General features: G+C 42.7%; 1 protein-coding gene across 5 annotated transcripts in view; it reads left to right on the forward strand.

Annotated features, from left to right (window-relative positions):
* The window catches only part of FAM13C (family with sequence similarity 13, member C), a 126055-nt gene that overhangs the window by 63323 nt on the left and 42781 nt on the right, over positions 1-19951 (forward strand). For all 5 annotated transcript variants that reach the window (XM_012657586.1, XM_012657573.1, XM_012657597.1 and 2 more), the window contains one exon: positions 14171-14255. In XM_012657586.1, the coding sequence (XP_012513040.1) occupies positions 14171-14255 (85 nt within the window). The remainder of the gene's footprint in view (positions 1-14170; positions 14256-19951) is intronic.

Here is a 19951-nt window from a genome sequence, read left to right on the forward strand (position 1 = left end):
GCTTGACCCGAGGTCCCCTCTGCCCAGCATGGCGATACATGGCGTAACATATCTATGTGTGTTGTCTGTGTGTGTGTTTTCCTTACTTTCCCAGTGGGTTGAAAACCTCACTAACTTCTCTTTTTCGTTTGACATGAGTATAAACTTGACTCTTGCCAGTCTCACTTTTCTTCTGTAAGTCCAGAGCTCCCAGTTTTTAATCCTGAGTCTCCCGATAGGACTCGCACCTCCATCCCATGTTTTTTGGTGTCTCTGGGACTGGGTATGGAAGTTTCTTTTTTTTTTTTTCTCTGAAAAACTGATTAAATCTCCCTACAACCATTCACCTGAGCAGTCTGACTCTGCCTCTGTAAGACATCAGGGAATTTTACGGGTTGGGGTCTCTTGAATTCTGACTGGAAAATATTCTAGACTTGAGATCTGTCAGTGTCTCGTCCACGTTAATACCTGGTTTTAGTTAGTTCACCACGTCCATATAACTGAAAAGCATTCAATAGATCAGAAAGGTGCTTGAAAAATAAAATGAGGAAAACAATTGCTTCCATTCTCTGCACACTTATAGAGCCCATTCCCGCTTCAATATCAATTAAGAAAATAAGAGATGTATTAAAAAAAAAAAACTAATGGATTTTTCCTTCCCTGAGAAAACACACCATCCTGGGCCCTCAAACTACTTTTTCCAACTCTTAGTCTGTATATCACAGAGCATCACAGCAACTTTTTTTAGTTTTCATTTGTAAAATTAGGGAAGGAGGTTTTGAATTGATCTAACTCCAGGAGCCCTTTGAGGGTATTTTTTGCAGATTTTGAAGTTTAATTTTGTTTTTAATTGATAAATAATACTTGTATATATTTATGGGGTACAATGTGATGTTTCAATACGTGTATACATTTTGGAATGATTAAAGGCAGCTAATTAGTGCATTCATCATCTCAAATATTTATCATTTCTTTGTGGTGAGAACACTTAAAATCCTCTCTTTTAGCAATCTTGAAATATATGATACATGATTATTAACTACAGTCACTGTGCTGTGCAGTAGATCACCAGAACTCATTCCTCCTATCTCACTAAAGTTCGTACGTGTTAACTACCGTCTTCCCTTCCCCAGCCACCTCCCCACTGCCCGCCTTTTGTAACCACCGTTTTATTCTCCTGTGAGTTTGACTTTTTCAGATTCCACTTATAAGTAAGATCATACGGTATGGAGGCCTTTCAGTTTGAACATTCATTAATTTTACCCTATTTCCAGTTTCCCAGGGCTTGTAGAATTCAGCCATCAGCTCCATTCGGGGATGGAATGAGACAAGTTGCTCCAGAGTCACTCAGGGTTAAGGCTTCCTCATGGCCAACAAGCCATCTGAAGGCCTAGTTTGGGGAGTGAGTAATAAATAGTGCTGTAAAAGTGACATATGTGCTTGGCATAATTATTTATCAGTCAGACATGAGAGAGAGGCCGCAGTATCGTAAGCGATGGACATACCACCCTGAATGTGCCCGATCTTGTCTGTAAGTCAAGAATTATGGTTAGTTGAGTGTCTGGAGTTGTACAATCATCCCGGGGAGCAGGCTGAAGCTCTGAGTCACTCTGGGCCTTCTTTATCATTCTGCCATTCTACTTGCGCAATCCAGCTTTTATGTCATCATTCCATAAAAGGACATGGTCACCTCAAAAGCTGCTCATGGCCTTTGTGCTGAGGAAAAAAGTTTTATTTTCTTATCTGATAGATACTTTGAAGGTATTCTGCACTTAACTTTTGGATAAAATCAGTTGAGTGAATATGAGTTTGTTTCCATTTCACTTTTTACCTGAAATTCCAAGGTCAAAGAGGTAAGGTCAGCCATAAGCCAGTTGGCCTTGAAGGAAAAGCTTCGGTGTCCTTACATAGATTCCTTATTTCCCTCATCTCTGAGGCTTATTGGCTATGGAACTGTCTTGTGCTGGCATGGACTGACTCTACAGTTTATCCTCTCCTGGCCTAAGGAGCCAGTTTATAAATATGAAAAAACAAACAAACAAACAAACAAAAAAAACCAAAAATCTTGTTATGGGCTTAATGGGTTTACCCAAGAGAGATGTGTCAAGCACAAAGAAGCAGACGCTAAATCTTGGAATGGGAAAGTGAACAAATGTTGCATCAGTCTTTTGCTTACCAATAAACTCTACAGTTCTAATGGAGAGGATTTTGAGGTAGCTAAGACTCAGTGGGTCATTGGGGGGAATATTTCTAGATGGGCACACTGACTGTTTGGTATCCTCAGAATCAAACTTTGGAGACAGCCTCATATGCTTCCCACGAAGGACTCTAAGTGGGATGATTGATTGTAAGAACCTAGAGGAACCCAGAAATTTAATATAATAAGGAGAACGGGATAAGTTCATTTGCAGGGATTGGAAGAGATGGGAGGGATGGAGATTATGTTCAGAAGGTTTGAGATCCTGGAAATTTGTGGTAACCTGCTGAGATGGCCAGCCATGGTTAAGTGGAAGTAGCATTGGAATTGAAGCACTTGAGGAATTATGGGGCCAGATAATAGCATGATTAGCAGCCTGGACTTTGAAGTAACTGAATATGTAAGGGGTCACTGATGGAGAGGAAGGAACCAATGCAGATAGAAGTCACTGTGTCCTATATATCCATGGCATGGAATGGAAGAAGATGGCATTGTCTTTTGTAGGGGAGAAGAAATTGCTAGACTCAAGCAGCGATAGTCTAAAAGATAGTGATAATCTATCCTTCTCACCCTGCTGCCTCCTTCCTGACTCTGTGAGACGGAGAGAGGAAAAGGAAATGGATTGTGAAGGTGGAGAAACTCAAGTCACACTGTTCTTCATGAGGAAAGTTAATACAGTCACACTGGCTATGCTATTTCACCCAGTAACTAATAAAACCTAATGTATCTGAAAAAAGCAAACACAAGTTCTCTGACACCGTATTTGCTCTTTTTATGAGCACTTGGGTGCTCTTTGAGTTTATGGAATAGAGTAGAAACATTTTAGCTGGAAATTAAACCTACAGGGCATCCTAGAGGTGTGTTCTAGGCTGCTTTGAAGTTTAATTTTTCACTTTATCCAAAATAACTGAGAGATCGCCAGCTTTGCGTGTGGCATCGTCACTCGTACCGATTGGTGAAGAGCTAGAGGAAGAGAAGGTGCTCAAAGTGAGACTGGATTCGGACTTATGCTGTGCTGTGTTCTGACTGTGTTTCTACCAGGAGGAGAAGCAACCCTCAGAAATACCACTAGACTCTTCGGGAAGGGTCTACATGATAAGAAGCAAATGTAATAAATCATTAGCATGCCACAAATGCTCAATAATGACCTAATATCAATAACAAAAAGTTTAACCTTGGATCTGTCATCGCAGTTCTTATTCTACAAAGAGGACATCTGTTTTTATTTGGCTGGGTATGGAAGAGGTTATTTATGTAACTGAAATCAATATGAAAAATTAATCTTTTCTTCATGTACTGCTGTCACTTTTTATTGAATTATGCTAGTCATAATAGCTCAACATTAGCCTCCATATTAAAGATATTTTCCTCTTTAAAATCTAGGAAAAATCCTTTAATACTTTAATTTTGTTAGAAGAACAATCCACACATTTCTAGTGTTTCTCTTTGGTTCTGTATGCATGTGTGTGTATGCCTATGTGTGTCTCCATGGAGAGGACTTAATTGTCTTTTAATTATCATTCATAGTTTATCATACAGGTGTTTTGGCAGCAAGCCCTATCAGACTTCAAGATGATACTTACTGTTTTATTCAAGATGTGTTTTTTCCTCAAATTTGTTTTAATTTTGAGAAAATGGTCTAGCAAGAAGCTTCTTTAGGCCTTTGACACTCCTGAACTGGCTGAATGGTTTTATTTCTGTAAGAACAGGCAGCTGTACTTTTCCGTTCCAATGCAAACCCAGTCTATAGAATTGGATCTTAGTTCAGGATTGACTGAGGATTTGTTTTTTTTCGATATCTCTCATTCTTTCCATGCGACTGAAAGTTAATTCGACCTGACTTTAATAATAGCAGGATTTTATTGACATATAGCTGAAAGTTTAGGATCAGGATAGGCTCTATGCATGGCTAGATCCAGGGATTAAAAGCTCACCAGAGAGATGCCATCTCTTTCTCTCTTGGTTCTTCTTTCCTATATTGGCTTCATCTTTAGGTCAGCCCCTCTCTAGGGACACATTACTCTTACAGCCAGTCATTCCAGTGTATATTAGTTTTCTATTACTATGTAATAAATTACCAAAAGTTTAGTGGCTTCCAACACCCATTTATTAGCTCATAGTTATGTAGGTTGGAAGTTTGGGTGGACTCAGCTGGGTTCTCTGCTCATGATCTCATGAAACTGAAATCAAGGCATCAGCTGGGGTAGGTTTTTATCTAGGGGCTCTGAAGAAGAGTTCACATCCAAGTTCCTTCAGATTATTAACACTTGAATTTAGTTCTCTGCAGTTACGGGACTGTGGTCCCTGCCTCCTTGCTGGTTATGAGCTGGGGGTGGCTGTCAGCTTCTAGCTGTTGCACCCCTCCTCCTCCTCCTCTTCCTCTGTCTTCAAGCCAGCAGCAACAAATTCTTCTTGTGCTTTGATTTGCTCTGATGTTGTCTATTGCTACCAGCTGGAGGAAACTCTCTGCATTTTAAAGGGATCACCTGATTGAGTCGGGCCCACACAAATAATCTCTGTATCTTTGGTCAGCTGATTTAAAGCTTTAATTACATCTGCAAAATCCCTTCTTAGTAGTATCTAGATTAACGATTGATTGAATAACCAGGATATAGGAATCTTGGAGGCCACCTTTAGGATTCTACCTGCCACACAATGGAATAAGAAACTCTTCTTTCTAGCTCTAAAAAGTCCCATCCTTGAGTCTCATTTATCTGGCTTGGGGCATGTGCCCATTCCTGAACCAGTCACTATGACCTTGGGGTTTGGAATAAGCCGATTTGCTACACATGGGCTACATTTCAGATCTGGGAGTGCTTTTCTCAGAAAATGGGTAATTGGATGCTAGGCTGCATACTGTTGGTCTCTGGAAGCATGATCTCCAACGTAATTTTCCTCTCAGCTAGACCACTGTGGGATGCCACCTGGCATTTTTCTGGTATGGTTTTCCGAGTTGAGATAAAGTCACCTTGCTCGCCTACCAAGGTTTCTTCCTCAGCTGGAACAGTGTCCTATGATTCATTTAATTTTAGCCAACTTTTGTTGTTGTTGTCAACGAGGACATCCTGTATCCAATGTGGTCGTGGTGTGGACTCTAGTTCTCATTCCCAGCTGAATGAAATGTGCAGCAGAGATACTCTGAACTGCTTCCAGGCCTGGCTTATTCTGCCCTGTTATTCAGAGGCGACTCTGCAGCCTGGCTTCTTATTTCCAGGGGAACCAGGTCTATAGTCCTCACCTTCAAGAGAATCCTTAGAGTGGTGTTGGCAGGAAAGGTGGAAGCTATGCCAGCAGCTGCCCATATTCTTCCTTGTCTGAGAATTGCCTTGCAGAAGCGTCAGAGGTGCTGGGCTGCACAGAGACATCATGGCAGGCCTTGCCTAGCTGACCCACCTGGGTGTGCCTTCAGCCTGCCAGCCCTCCCCGTCTCCCCTCTGCACTGCTGCTTTGTCCTGTTGGTCCTTGCTCTTTCTCTGTCATGATGTCTCCGTCCTTTTTCTTGTTGTTCACTCTTTCATTTATTCCTCTTCATGCTACTAATTCCCTACTCTTGGGGAAGGCTGGAAGGGACTGTGTTCAGTGGCTCCCAGGGGTCAGCCTGTGTTGTAGTTTTCATTGCTTTGTAGCATTGGATACACATAAGAACAATGAATGTAGTGAGTTTTTCATAAAGCTTAAGTCTACAAACAACTCTAGAAATTGTTCTTAAAACTTTCATTTAGTGGTGAAATGACGTGGAGGGGTTTTGTTTGTTTTCTCACATACCGTCACTTGGAGAAATATAAAATTGGCAGCCTTCATATATATATTCTGCTCTTTCTACCCCTGCTAACTTAAAAAATATTACTGCTGGTCTGAAGACCAAATTTTGCCTGGGAGCTGCGACCTTTGGGATATTTTTTTCTGAGGAGTAATTCTTTCTTTCAGCAGGATTTATTGAGAAGCAAATGTGTACCCAGCTCTGGGTTTGGTACAGGGGTGGGGGGGGCAGCTGCAGTACAAGAATGAACTTTGTTGTCCTCACTTTCAAGAGGTGTATAGGGACACACGTTGAGTCTGGACAGAATATCCTAGAGTCCGGCCCTCTTAGCCTTGGCACCGGTTGTCCTTTTTAGGACATTGTTGGCTTTCTCAGGCTATAACAACTCAAGTTTTAAGGAAGGCAAAAGCTGAATTTCTTGTTTTCTAACAAAATGTTAGCATTTGACAACCTAAGTGTCTATCAACAGATGAATGGATAAAGAAAATGTAGTATATAGAGACACTGGAAAAGTATGCAGCCATAAAAAGAAGGGAATTCTGCCATTTGTGGCAACATGGATGTGCCTGGAGGACATTGTGTTAAGTGAAATAAGGCACAGAAAGACAACATGTTCTCAGTCATGTTTGGAAGCTAAAGAAGTTGATTTCATAGAAATAGAGACTAGAATAGTGGTTACTAGAGGCTGGAAAGGGTAGTGGGGAGGGAGGGATTGGTTAAAGGGTACAAAATTACAGCTAGGTAGGAGGAATAAGTTCTAGTGATCTACAGCACTGCAGGGTGACTATAGTCAACAATACTTTATTGTATATTTTCAAGTAGCTGGAAGAGAGGGTTTTGAATGTTCCCAACACAAGCAAATGATAAATGTTTGAGATGATGAATATGCTAATTATCCTGATTTGATGACTATTGTATGTATCAAAACTCACTATGTACCCCATAAATATGTGCAGTTATTCTGTGTCAATTAAAAATAGATATATAAAAATTAGTATTCGAGGAAATGGCTAATGCTTTCCAGTGTCACTTGCCATCTTTACAGGTATAGGTATATAATTTATTTTATATGGCATGTGATTTTATGATTTCCAGTGGACAGTTACCAATTTCTAATATTCATTGAATTTTAGAAAGTGAAGGTGTTAAGGTAATGTCATCAGAGAAAGAAGGGCCTGTGGGCTCAGCATAGTTGGGTGGTGGCCCAGGGACACAGAATGGGCCCCTCTGCTGCACTCACATCTCACTGAGGTTAGTTTTGAAGCAGAACATCTTTCAGGGCTAAAAGAAATTGGAACAAAAATAGCCTCAAAGAAGTAACCATATGGACTACAACCCGGACTAGCTTTGAACTTCAGCCCTTGAAATATAATTAGTGTTCTGGGAAAAAATGATTAGTTTTTTTTTTTTTTTTAGATTAAGATGGAGGTTTTATCCATCTTAATACCTGTGCTTTTGTATAATTTAAGTACTAGCAACTCCAATGAAAAACTACTGAAGTTCATTCCATGATTTGTAACTGAGACACATTCTGTTTTCAGAAAAATCTGTCTTATCATCTAGAAAAGCTCAAAGTTCTGATTTAAAATGTGAATTTATAAAACTATTATTCTCTCCCAAACAACTTGTTTTTGTTGTTCATGTAATAAAGTGAACATAACAAGGATATCACGATGAGGCAAGACTAAGGACTCCTCCTTCCCCCAGGTTGAAATCATTCGGCTGAAAGGAAATGTGGTTTGTGTTATTGTGTGTGGTGGCTATTGTTGTCCTTGTTTAAAAAGAATTGCTAGTAGGATCCAAATAGGACCTGGATCTTTTTGTCAACAGAGGGCTCCTTAAGGTGAATAGCTTGTTCTTTTCCACTGAATTCCTCCACTGGGGAGTGCAGGGACGTGAGGGCTGAGCACGCCTCGCCTAGGAGAGCTGGCGTGGGCTGAGCAGAGCTTGTCCTGTTGCAGAGTGCTCTGGGACTTGATCGGCACAGTCCCTAGAGGGATTAGTCAAAAGCCCACTGTCTTTAGGGCAGGGATGAATTCGCCTTTTTCTTGTAACCATCAACATTGGGAGAAGTTTCACTTCTTTTGGCAAAAACACCCAGAATCCAGCAACGGCAGCAATTGAGGAGGCAACACTGTCTTGCTTCTGAGCACTTCATACTTTATGTTCCTGGTGTGGGGGTCCCACTTTCTAGGGGAGGCAGGGGCAAGAGGGCAGTGAAGGTGTCAGAGGGCTGGGGCTCAGGGAAAAGCTACTGTCCCTGGCACAGGTAGGCTAAGCAGGCAGCCAAGGCAGCCTTTAGAGTGGGGCTAGGATCCAGGGAATAGGGCAGTATTTCCCCAAGCGTGGACCTTGGACCTCCCACGGTTGAAACAACCTTGCCCGAGAACAACTGAATCAGGATCTCTGGAAATCCCAGGCCCTGCCTGGGAATGCACATCTTTTATAACCTCCCCAGTGATTTCTAAGTACTTTAATTTTTCTGAACTAGGGAAGGAGGGGATCTTGAAATTGGATACTCAGAAGGGCCCCTCAAGTACAGGCTAAAGGGTCCAGAAAAAAATAAAACTAATACACAATGGCACTCTTGTTAGTGATGGGCTCTTGTTCTACACATAGTGCTGGGATGCAGCACACAATGGAGGCATGGTTCTAGCCCTGATGGGGCTGGAAAGAGCAGTAAACAAGTAGACAAATAAAATTCCATGTTTGGTGAGTGTTGGGTAGGAAATAAAGAAGATGCTAAGAGAGAAACTAGGTGGGCCCTGTTGAGATAAGGTAATCAGAAGTGGCTGAATAGTTTGATGGAATTTTGACTGTGAAGCAGCTACAGCTGAATGGGGCCTGGGGAGGAGGGAGCAGGGGCAGGTGAATCAGCAGATGGGAAGGCAGGGTAGTGTGTGTGTGTGTGTGTGTGTGTGCATGCGTGCGTGCGTGTGTGTGTGTGTGTGTGTGTGTGTGGGAGGGTGGGTAGGGAGCACATACTCGGGAAATGTGAAAATTCAGGGATGAAGATGGTAAGTAGTAATGGGGATATTTGGAGACCCAATTGTATCCCCAATTTTGTGCATATTTCCTATTTGATTTGCTTCATACCACCATAGAGAGTCTAGTGCAGTTCTTGGATAGATAAAGGAGTGGGAGAGAGGCACGAAACCCCTTCATAGAAACTAAATGTGAGCTATCCCTGCTCTGTAACTGGGGAATTGCAGACAAAGGCACCCTAAAATAGTGTTTAACCATCCAGCCTGTGTGGGTGTTCTCTTTTCCAACCCAACTAAAGTGGGACCTGGGTAATTGTAGAGGAGAGAAAATGAGTAGAGTATTTTCTAAAACAAGTAGCATATTCTCCATTATGTAAAAGAGAAAAATTAGCTTTTTAAAGAAAACCACACCTAGGTTTCACGGACTTCTCTCTGGCTTCTTTCCTAACCAGATGGGGTAGTTGGAGAAGCAGAGGAGGTTGTCGTTCTTTAGAGAATCTATTAGCCCTCACTCAATTTTTCTACAGATTCTAGACATCCATTTGAGGAGACTTTGGATGCCATCCTGGAAAAGCACTGGCAGGGGCTGGGATGGCCCCTTGCTGCGTGTGTTGCGGGGGTGGAAGTCCTATAACAGAAGGCTGGGTTGAGGTAGCACCAGCACTGGGGGATTTATTGTCCTTCATTTTTATCTAGAGGGAAAAGCACGTTTCTGTATTAAAGGTCACTAAGTCAGGCATGATGGAATCGAGAAATGGTTGGTTACTCTCTCCCCAGGCTTGCTGTTTCTTTACTCCATAGACCTGTGACAATAATAACTGTCATTATTGTTTGGTTTGTTTGCTTGGCTATTAGCTCTCTCCCCACTAGATTGGAAGCCCCATGAGGAAGGGGCTGATAGCAGTCTCATGCCTCAGAGCCTAGCGTGGCTCTTTGTGCATGGAAAACTGCCCAAGCTTCAGAACTGCGTGTGTGGCATCCCATCTGCAAAGTGGATGTGACCCTGCATGTGCACTGAAAACTGTCCACAGGCCTACTTCTAGTGGCTTTACAGGCTGGCTGTCTCCTGTCATCCACTGGAAGGACGTGTATGTGACAGTGGTGTAGATTACTCATAGTTACACCCCCCCGCCCACCCCCTTGTCCTGGGTTCCTTGGTCATCAGGAGAGGTATCCCTTTGCGGACCTATCCCACACGGGGTGTCCACGTCTCCACCCTCTGTTCAGAAGGACTTAATGAGTGTCCTGTTGTGCCCAAAGGCAGGCTGTCCTCAGTTAATGGGTCAGTGCAGGGTGGGAAGGGATATAGCTGAGGACAGCTGGTCTGTGGAGTTCCTTCCACTCTGCCTTCTTGTCCTCTATTTACAGCAGTTGCTTTTCCCTTCTACTTAGAGATCTTGTCTCTGCAGACTTTCATCTTCTCTCTCCTGTTCCATGGAACACTTCTTTTCTTCTCCATTCCTCTAGCCAGCCGTGCACATAGATGTCCTCTGGCACTCGGAGTCTTGTTCAGTGTGAGTACAAGTGAGGGAGAAAGTGGCAGAGGACAATGTTTGAGAACAACCAGTGAATACTTCTAGCCGTAACTCGGTCTGGGCACGATACCTTACTTCCTGTGGAAGTCCAGAGACTTCTGAACATGAACTCCTCTGCGATGAAACTCCTTGCTACTTATCTGTGTTTCGTGAATACTCGGTTCAGTTCTACATGGTCCAAACAGCCACTCAGTGCCACATTCTGTGTACCCATTCTCAGTCTAGCCACTTGTGTGCTTGTTTCTCCTTTAAAATTAGAAGGGGACTTAGATGTCATCTAGCCTGAGGTCAGTATTACTAGGTGGGTGCAGAAATGAGACCCTAGGAGGTAAAGTGATGAATCAAGGTGACAAGCAGTGTGGAGTACAGCCTGGCCACATGGCCAGAGCTCTGCCCAGCAACCACTGGGCTGTGGAGATATTCATAATATCCTCAGAGTCCAGCCCCTGAATGTTTGCCACGCACTGGGGCTCTGCAAAGTGGTTTCCATGCCATCTCTCACTTAATTCTGATAGCAGCTCTTAGAGCAGGTACTGCTGTTACTGTTATTATTGCCTGTTTTTACAGATGAAGAAATTAAGGTTCTGAATAGCCAGGATCCTTGGCCAAAGTCAGACACAGTATGTAGCAGAGCTGACATCCCTCTGCTTCTGGGGGACCCTGCAGGCTGTGCCCTCTTCTGCTTTGCAGAGTATGCAACAGCACGTACACAGGCTGGTGGTTCCATAATTTAAAATAAAAAAAAATGAAAGATAGGGTAGAAAGAAGAAAGAATAACAGTCTTTCTTTTTACTTTACCCTTTATTCTTTAAAAAAAATTATAGTAAAACATATATCAAATTTACCATTTTAACCATTTTTAAGTGTGGAGTTCAGTGGCATTAAGTATAGTCCCATGGTGTGCAACCATCACCACCATCCATCCCCAGAACCGTTTTCATCTTCCCAGTTTGAAACTCTGCACCCATTAAACAGTAGCCCCCCGTCCTCCACCGCCAACCCTCGGCAACCACTATTCTACTTTCTGTTTTTATGAATTTTACTACTCCAAATACCTTACATAAGTAGAATTATACAATATTCATCCTTTTGTGACTGGCTTATTTCACTTGGCATAATGTCCTTAAGGTTTATGAATGTTATAGAATGTGTCAAAATTTTTTTCCTTTTTAATGCTGAATTATTAATATGTTCCATTCTATGTATATACCATGTTTTGTTTATCCATTCATCAGTGGATAATTTGGCTGCTTTCGCCTTATATTAATCAGCTAGGGTTTCCGTAACGAAGTACCACAGACTGGGTGGCTTAAGCAACAAAAATTTGTTTTCTCAGAGTTCTGGAGGCTGGAAGTCCAAGATCAAGGTGCCAGCAGGGTTGGTTTCTCCTGAGGCCTCTCTCCATGGCTTTCAGACAACTGTCGTCTCATTGCATCCTCACGTGGCCTTCTGTTGTGCATGCACCCCTGGCGTCTTTTTCGTCTTATAAGGACACCAGTCTTATTGGATTAGGGTCCCACCCTTATGACCTTGTTTAATCTTAATTACCTCTTTAAAGGCCCTGTCTCCAAATACAGAAACATTGATGGTGTAGGTAGGGCTTTGATAGGTATTTTAGAGAGACAAAATTACATCTATAATATATCTCTTGGCTATTGTGAGTAATGCTGCTATAACTATGAATGTGTGAATACCTGTTCAAGTCCCTACTTTCAGTTTTCTTGGCTATATACCCAGCAATGGAATTGCTGGATTATATGGTAATTCTTTTTAAATTTGGGGGGACCCGCCATACTGTTTTCCATAGTGGCAGCACCGTCTTACATTCCCATGGCATTATTTCTTAATCTTCAGAGTAGTTTTGCTCTTTTGGAGAGGTCACTGATTTTCAAGGTCCTCCAGTAGGAAGCTTGCCTGAAATCATTTCTTTTTGCCTCCCACCTGCTTGGTTACTAAATAATCCTTCCAGAAACTTGGTGCCCCTGCTTCTTTTGCAACTCCTGTCAACAACCTCGGTTCCTGCTTCCATACTCAGCTGCTGGGAAGACATCCCAGGAAGGAGGAGGAAGCCATAAATAATGGCCTGGTCTCAGGCAGCTGCCCCTGAGCATGGAGGTTTGTGACAGATTCTGCCCCATCGCTAAGCATGGCAGAGGAGGGGTTCTGAACCCGTCCAGGCACCTGCTGCCTTCAGAAAGGCTAGGAGACAACAGATTGAGGACATCCCTCAGTGAGCAGCTTTTAAAACACTGCTGCAGGTTCGTACTTGTGCACATCAACAGAATGGATAAGGGGGTGTGGGGGGAGTTGGTACCATGTGGAAAGGAGGGGTTGATGTGTGGGGGGATGTTGGGTAGGTGTTTATGTGGGGTCAGGCGTATGTGTAACAGGGTGCGAGGGTATGAGGGTTGGACATGAGGTGTGGTAGATAGGGTATAGGGGTGTGCATGGGTTTGTGGAGTGGGTTGTGAGGTTTTAGGGGCTGGCTGTGAGGGTATGGGTATGTATGAGGTGGGGTGGTTGTAGGGGGGCTGTTGGGGATGGGGACGTGTGGTAGGTAGAGAAAATGTGTGTATGTGTGTGTGTGTGTGTGGAGTAAGGGGTGAGGGTGAGGAATAGGGGATGGGGCTGTGGAGTGGGGGATGGGAGTGAGCAGAGGGTAGGGGGTGAGTAGGCATGTGCATTCCTGTGTGTGTTGCACGGTCAGAGTAGGAAAGGACCAATGGCTCTGCTCCTGGTGGCTGCCCCTGCTGAGCTAGGCGAATGGAAGAGCAGCTGAGATGCATTGCTTTCTCATTTTGAGTGAGCAGGGCCTGGCCAGGGCCGCAGGCTGACTCACTTTCACCTCGTTGGGGGATTTAATTTGCTGGCGTCTGCATCATGGCAGGATGCGTGCGTCAGTCTGTATGACTTTGTTCTTATTAAGAACCACGGGAGAAATTTAAAATGAGAAATGAAGGGAGTGGTGGGAGGTTATGCTGAAGGCTATGAAAGATAAATTGCTTCTCCTTCAGTGGCTGGGTTATGCTAAGTGACCAAGGTCATCTCCTTGGACCCTGTTCTTGATAAAAGGCTGCTGCAGCCATCCCATGTGAGAGAAGTAACTTTAGAAGACACACACGCCCACCCTCCCCTGGCATGCAGAGATGGATAAGAGAGCCTCAGAGCCCCTCCCAGATGCCAGGCGGCCTCTGCAGCAGTAACTCTTTGTGCACTGCGGTTTGCTGCAGTCCTTGCTTTGGAGGGACGCTGGCTTTTATGAATGGTAGCCTGGGAGGGGCCTGATGTCCTCAGCTCCTGATGTCAGCACGATGAATGAAACACTTGCAAAGCGTAAAACCTCAAGCACCCGGGAAGCAGATACCTTCTTAGATTGGTTCTCCAGATGCAGCGTCTCTAGCTGACGAAATCACCAGTCCCATGTGTCACAGATTAGCCATATACGTTAGGATTTAAATGAGCCAGAAACAGAGCCTGCATGTGGACTAATGCATAGATGATTCCAGCACAACCAGCTCTTTCCCTGAAGCAGCTGTGGCCGCCACTCTCCTGCTGCCAAGAGCTGGAGGAAGGTGCTTGCAGGAGCTGCGGGCTCACATTCGTGTGTGAGGCACCTACCTTAGCTAGCCTGATGTTCTGCTTTTGCTGGCAGAATTCCTTGCTGAAGCTCCAAGCCCTCGAATCTGATCTGTGCTCTGCATTTTTGACAAACCAGGAGGAAGCTGCTCAGGTGCATGGAGTGAAGGACTCAGCCCCAGTGTCAACCCAGAGTGTGCCTGCCGACGGGGCGGATTCTGCAGGTAAGAGGCAGGGCTGGGGTTCTCCCAAATTTCGCACTCAAGATAGTTCAGCCTCTTGCTGCTTTAGCCTCAACATGGGACCCTGGGGGAAATGGTGCCTGGTGCAACATGAAGGCCCGAGAGGTGCTTCCGAGTTGCCCATGGGGAGCTGAGAGGAAGCGGGAGGAATTAGCATTTGCTATAGCACCTTCCCTCTAGCTGGGGCCACGAGGAGTCAGGTGAAAGCACCCCCCACAACTCCTAGTCTTCATTTTCCCATTTGGTCTCCTGTGACAAATGAGTGGTATGTTTATTTTATATCACTGGACCTAGATAATCTCTTCTGTCTTGAAATGCATGATATTCTTGAGCTATTGAGGGATGGGGAAGTTTCAACACTGCTACCTGCTTCTGTTAACTGTTTGTGAGATGATCCAGCAATCCAGGCAAAGTGGGGGTGAGCGCCTCACTGATAGTTCATTCTGATCCTGTAATGTCTTGCTCTGTCTCAATTTATGCTGCATTCATTTCCTTGTCAAAAAGTCTCAAATTTGGGTTTCAGTTTTCTGTTAGTTTTTTAGGTTTAATCCCAGGGATGGTAGATTGGTTAGCAAACAGGAGGCAGATTAATTCTCCCAGGAAAACTTAGGAAAGAAATAAGTAGAAATGTGGGCAAAGCTTGTGTTTTCTAACCAGTCAGAGGTTTGCAGACTGGTTTCTGGATGGATGGTAGACATAGGCTTAGGTGAGCTTGTTTCATGAGAGGCCCTTAATCTCCAGGAGGTGAAGGAAGAGATTTGCAAAGGTAATCTATTTCAGTACCATTAGCAATAGTACACTTAACACACTCCTGTGTAAAACATACCTACGTGGTGTAAGCAGGCAAATCAGTCATTTCCACTATCAGAATGTCTGTTAATGGTAGTGGCTAATAATAGCTACTAATTGTAGCTACTGTTATTATTTAAAACTTTCTGTGATCCAGGCACTGTTCTAAGCATTTTATGGGTATTGTGTTAAATATTCGAACTGATCTGTGAAGTAATACTATCCATACTAAGGGTACTGAGGCCTAGTATAGCCCTGCTTGTCATTGGTAAATTATTTTACTATGGATGCTAGTGGCCAGTTGGCTGTCCTTATTATCTAGTGAGCTCACCTGCTCTATTGGCCATTGGGTTTGGATGAGATACAAATAAAATTGGGCAGGAGCCAATGTCAAGCCAATTAGGGATTTAAGTCAGATTATTAGACATCCTTCCTTTTCTTCCTCCAACCCCCATATTCTACCTCCTGCAAACAAACAACATACAAAACACATAAAGAAGTCTCAAGCCAAATACAAATTAACTTTTGAATTATCTGATGTTTTGGATTAGCTATGCAAGTATCTGGCAAAGAGTGTTTAATAAAATATTTGTCAAAAGCTGGATATGGATATATTTTTTCTTTTTTTAATGACTTTTATATGTCTCATTTTCTCAGAGATCAAGAATAGCTTTGCATTTTCTTATTCTGGATAGACAGGATTTTGAACAAGCTTATTAGCAGTCCTTGTGAAATGGAAATAAATACTAGGTTTATGTGGGATTGTTCACACAAAGGAACCATAAATACTTCCATTTTAAGTGCCAAATGGCAGAAATGGGCAGAAGGTTTTTTACAGAGGAGGCTTGTGGGTTGGATGCTGGATTTTTTAAAATGTAGGTGAATCTGAAGTGTCCTAAAGCCCTTCCAAGAGAGTCTAGAGAATTGACTCTAGAATCATCTAGAAAACTAGATGTTTTCAGGGATCTAAATAGTCTCTTCATTTGGCAGGGATATTGTGAAAGTGATAGGCATTTGTAAGATGCTCTCATGATTTAAATTATGGGGTGGTTTAGTCTTACTCACTTCCAAGATGTGCTTTTATAGGAAGGCCACACATTTTCTAATCCATGTGTCACACAGTGAAGAAATGTAAGCTCAGATCAATGGATTTCTGCAGTGATCTTTGAACACCTTGAAACTGTAGTTTTTTGTTTTTTTTTTCATATAAGTCCCTGGTAAGAAGGTGATTGCATAAGATTAAATAGGTAGCCATAGTCCATAAAAGATTATAGTAATTTAAAAAGTTTTTCTTAAAGTCTAGCATCTAGCCCTGAGCCTTACATGTATATAGCTATTCAATTAGTAATTATTGATGTCAGTGACTGGTATAACAAGGACAAAATACAAGTGATTTTTATAGTAATATCTGGATATAATATGCTAATCATTAATAGCAAACATTCATAAATATAAATTGATGGCACTTAAATAGGTTTCAAACTCACTTTTGACTTGATTGGAGTATGCCTTAAGTAAAGCTGTTTAACTTTTGAAGTCTACATCTGAAATGATGATCTGAACAAAGTATAGTAGTTTCCATGTCTTGAGAATAAGATATTGTGCTTTAACTTGGGTTTATGGGTTGCAAAGATCAGTCCCACCTAGTAAGATACCCTGTTCTGGAAATCCAATTGTAAACTGCATCCGCACCAAGAATACACTTTATGGCATCCCTGGAGGGGGCACTGTGTTCTAGATAGTGTTCCAGAACCTTCTTACACATCATAATTACCAGGAAGCTATTCCAACATGGAGATTCTCAGGCCTCTGGGGTAGAAGTCCTGGAATCTGTGTATTTCATAAACACTCCCAAGCACTGGGAACCACTGGTCAAGTGGTCAGTGTCTCTTGAATTGAGAGAGAATGTCAGATTCTCTCTGACTCTGCTCTACCTTAATTTCATCAACAGGAAGAGGCTCACAGACCACATGTGACTTATAACTCAGGATCTGGGGCCAGTCCACTCCATCCATATAGTTCAGGAGAAGAAAGGTGCTCACATATACCAAGTCCACAGGCTGGGGGTGGGTAAGGTGGGGACATGGATAAGGGATTTGAGGGATGTAGGACCCTTAGAGAGAAGTGATGGAGAGCATGTTGGTTGCAAGGCAGCTTGGGGCTATACAGAGGGTAATCAACTGGCTTGGTTTGCCCAGGATTGTCCTATTTTTAGAACTGAAAGTCCCACATGCTGAGAAATCCTCAGCCCCAGGTAATCCAGGGCAGTTGGTCACCCTACTTGTTGGTTGCAAACCAAATGTGAGATGGAAGCTGTCATGGACTGAGTCTTTATGCCCCCCCATTCATGTATTGAAATCTAATTGCCAATATGATGATATTTGGAGGTGGGACCTTGGGGAGTTGATTAAGTCATGAGGGCAGAGCCCTTGTAAATGGGATTAGCACCCTTATAAGAGTCCGGAGAGCTAGCTCGCTCTCTTTCTGCCATATGAGGATACAAGGAGAAATCAGCCATCCACAACCTGAAAGGGAGCCCTCATCAGACCCCAACCATGCTGGTACCCTGATCTTAGACTTCCAGCCTCCAGAATTGTAAGAAATACATTTCTGTTGTGTAAAGCTACCCAGTCTATGGTATTTTGTTACAGCAGCCAGAACTAAGACAGAAACCCATACAATATTTAGGCTCGAAATCCTTCTACCTAGATTAATAGCCTCTTATGATGGAAGCAAATGTTTTCCTTCATGGCATGAGTAAGCATTTACTCTGATGTGGTTGAATGGTAGATGGAATGAGGATTTTTCTTTTCAACTATTTGTTATTTTTGAAGTGTGCAGAAGGATGCTTTGACATTCCACGTGATTAAGCATAGTAACCTTTGCTCTGTCTAAGAATGATGGAGTTTTAGCAAAAGCCGTCACCAGAGATAACTGGAGACCTGTTACTAGAAATGATAATAATTCCACAGCAGTACCTAATTAATTTTTTTTCCTAAAATCTTGATTTTTCAAATCGAACTTTCCATTTGGGTAAGACACTAATGTAATACATCTATTTACAGTCTAAAATTATTCTCATAAAGAATTCTGCATAGTCTGTAGGCCTCTCCCTAACATTGAAGTTGAGGTGGGACAGAGTTAATGAGAACTTCACCTTCTCTCATATTTCATGACACTGTTCACTTGACCAGAAGTTTTTAATTACTTGAAGTGCTTATTAAATGTACAGATGTCTGGGTTCCCCACCTTAAGATGCAACATTAAAATGTAGAGCTGAGGTCTGAGAATCTCCATGCTGGAAAAATTCCCCTGGTGATTCTGAAGTGCAGGGAGGTTCAGGAACACTTTCTAGAACACAGTGCCACTCTGGGGTGCCATGAAAGGTGTTCCTGCTGCAGGTGAAGTTTACAAATGGATTTCTAGAACAAGAAGCATCAAAAGTATGTCAGGTGTTCTACTAGGTGGGTCTGATTATCCGTATAACTTTGTTTTTCAGCCTATCTGAAGGCAGCCCCAGACAGTCTTTGAAAGTCAGTAAGAGGGATCTACTTCAACCTCAGGAGCACGTAGAATTTCCACGTCTTTTAGAAACTTTATTCATTATGGGCTTGTGTGTGTGTGTGTGTGTGTGTGTGTGTGAGTGAGTGAGAGAGAGAGGGAGGGAGGGAGAGAGAGAGAGAGAGAGAAAGAGAGAGATTTCTAAACCTTTCTTGAATCTTTCTATATTTTCAGTGTATATTACCTGTTGCTTTAAAAATATCGCTGCTATTGTGGAAAGTAGTACTTCATATTCTAAGTTGGTTTCTTTAAAATGCTGGTTTTAAATTGGGGATCTATTTTTCTTTTTTGTCCCCCTTGGGGATATTTGGTAATATCTAGAGACACAACTGGCTCCTACTGGGGGATGGGCACTACTGCCATCTACTCAGTAGACACCAGGGATTCTGCTAAATACCCTACAAAGCACAGGACCTCCTCCCCCAACGAAGAATTATCTGGTCTAAAATGTCAATGATGTTGAGGTTCAGAAACCCTGCTTGGAAGGCTTTTAAATGAATAACATCAACATAAGCTGACAATGTCCTCTCTGCTTGCACCGGGCATTATTGGATGGATTTTCTTATCTTCACAAGAGCCTTATGATGTAGCTTTCATTATCATTCTTGGATTAAAGCTGAGGGAATAAACTTGGAGGGTTCATGTAACTTGCTGAAGGTCCTACAGCTACTGAGTGGTGGGGGGTTAGGGAGGAGAGAGATGGGGTGGAAGGGGGTTTCCCCCACTCTGACTCCATAGTCTAAACCTCTCACCACTATGCTATTTGCCATCCAGACTGAATGTTAAGTCCCCATAGTTTTAATACTCTAGAATTTGAAATTAAGCCCGTAGCCAATCTAAATATTTAGTATTTGTCTGTAGTATAGAATTAATATGCTTTGAGTCATTTTTTTAATTTACCCCTGACTTGTGTATTATCAGACTGAAGAGACCTAGATTTGTAGTTGCTTAACCTATTGTGGCCCCTCTGTTCCTAAGTCATTTCAGGCCCTCTAATTTAAACCATCTCTAGACCCCTGTGCCTTTCTTGATGTGTACCTACCTGATCTGCATAGTGTACTCCAGATGGAGTCAAGTAGTATAATTTTATTTATAAAAATGGGCAGAGGTACTATAGTTTTGCAAAATGTTACCATCAGAGGAAACTGGGCAAAGTATACAAGGGATCTCTGCGTTATTTCTTACAATGGCATGTGAATCTACAATGCGCTCAATTTTTTTTTTTATTTCAGCATATTATGGGGGTACAAATGTTTAGGTTGCATATGTTGCCCTTGCCTCCCCCCCGCCAGGTCCAAGTTTCAAATATGTCCATCCTTCGGGTGGTG

This window comes from Propithecus coquereli, unplaced genomic scaffold (genome assembly GCF_000956105.1).
Source record: "Propithecus coquereli isolate 6110/MARCELLA unplaced genomic scaffold, Pcoq_1.0 Scaffold115, whole genome shotgun sequence".
Classification (NCBI taxonomy): domain Eukaryota; kingdom Metazoa; phylum Chordata; class Mammalia; order Primates; family Indriidae; genus Propithecus; species Propithecus coquereli.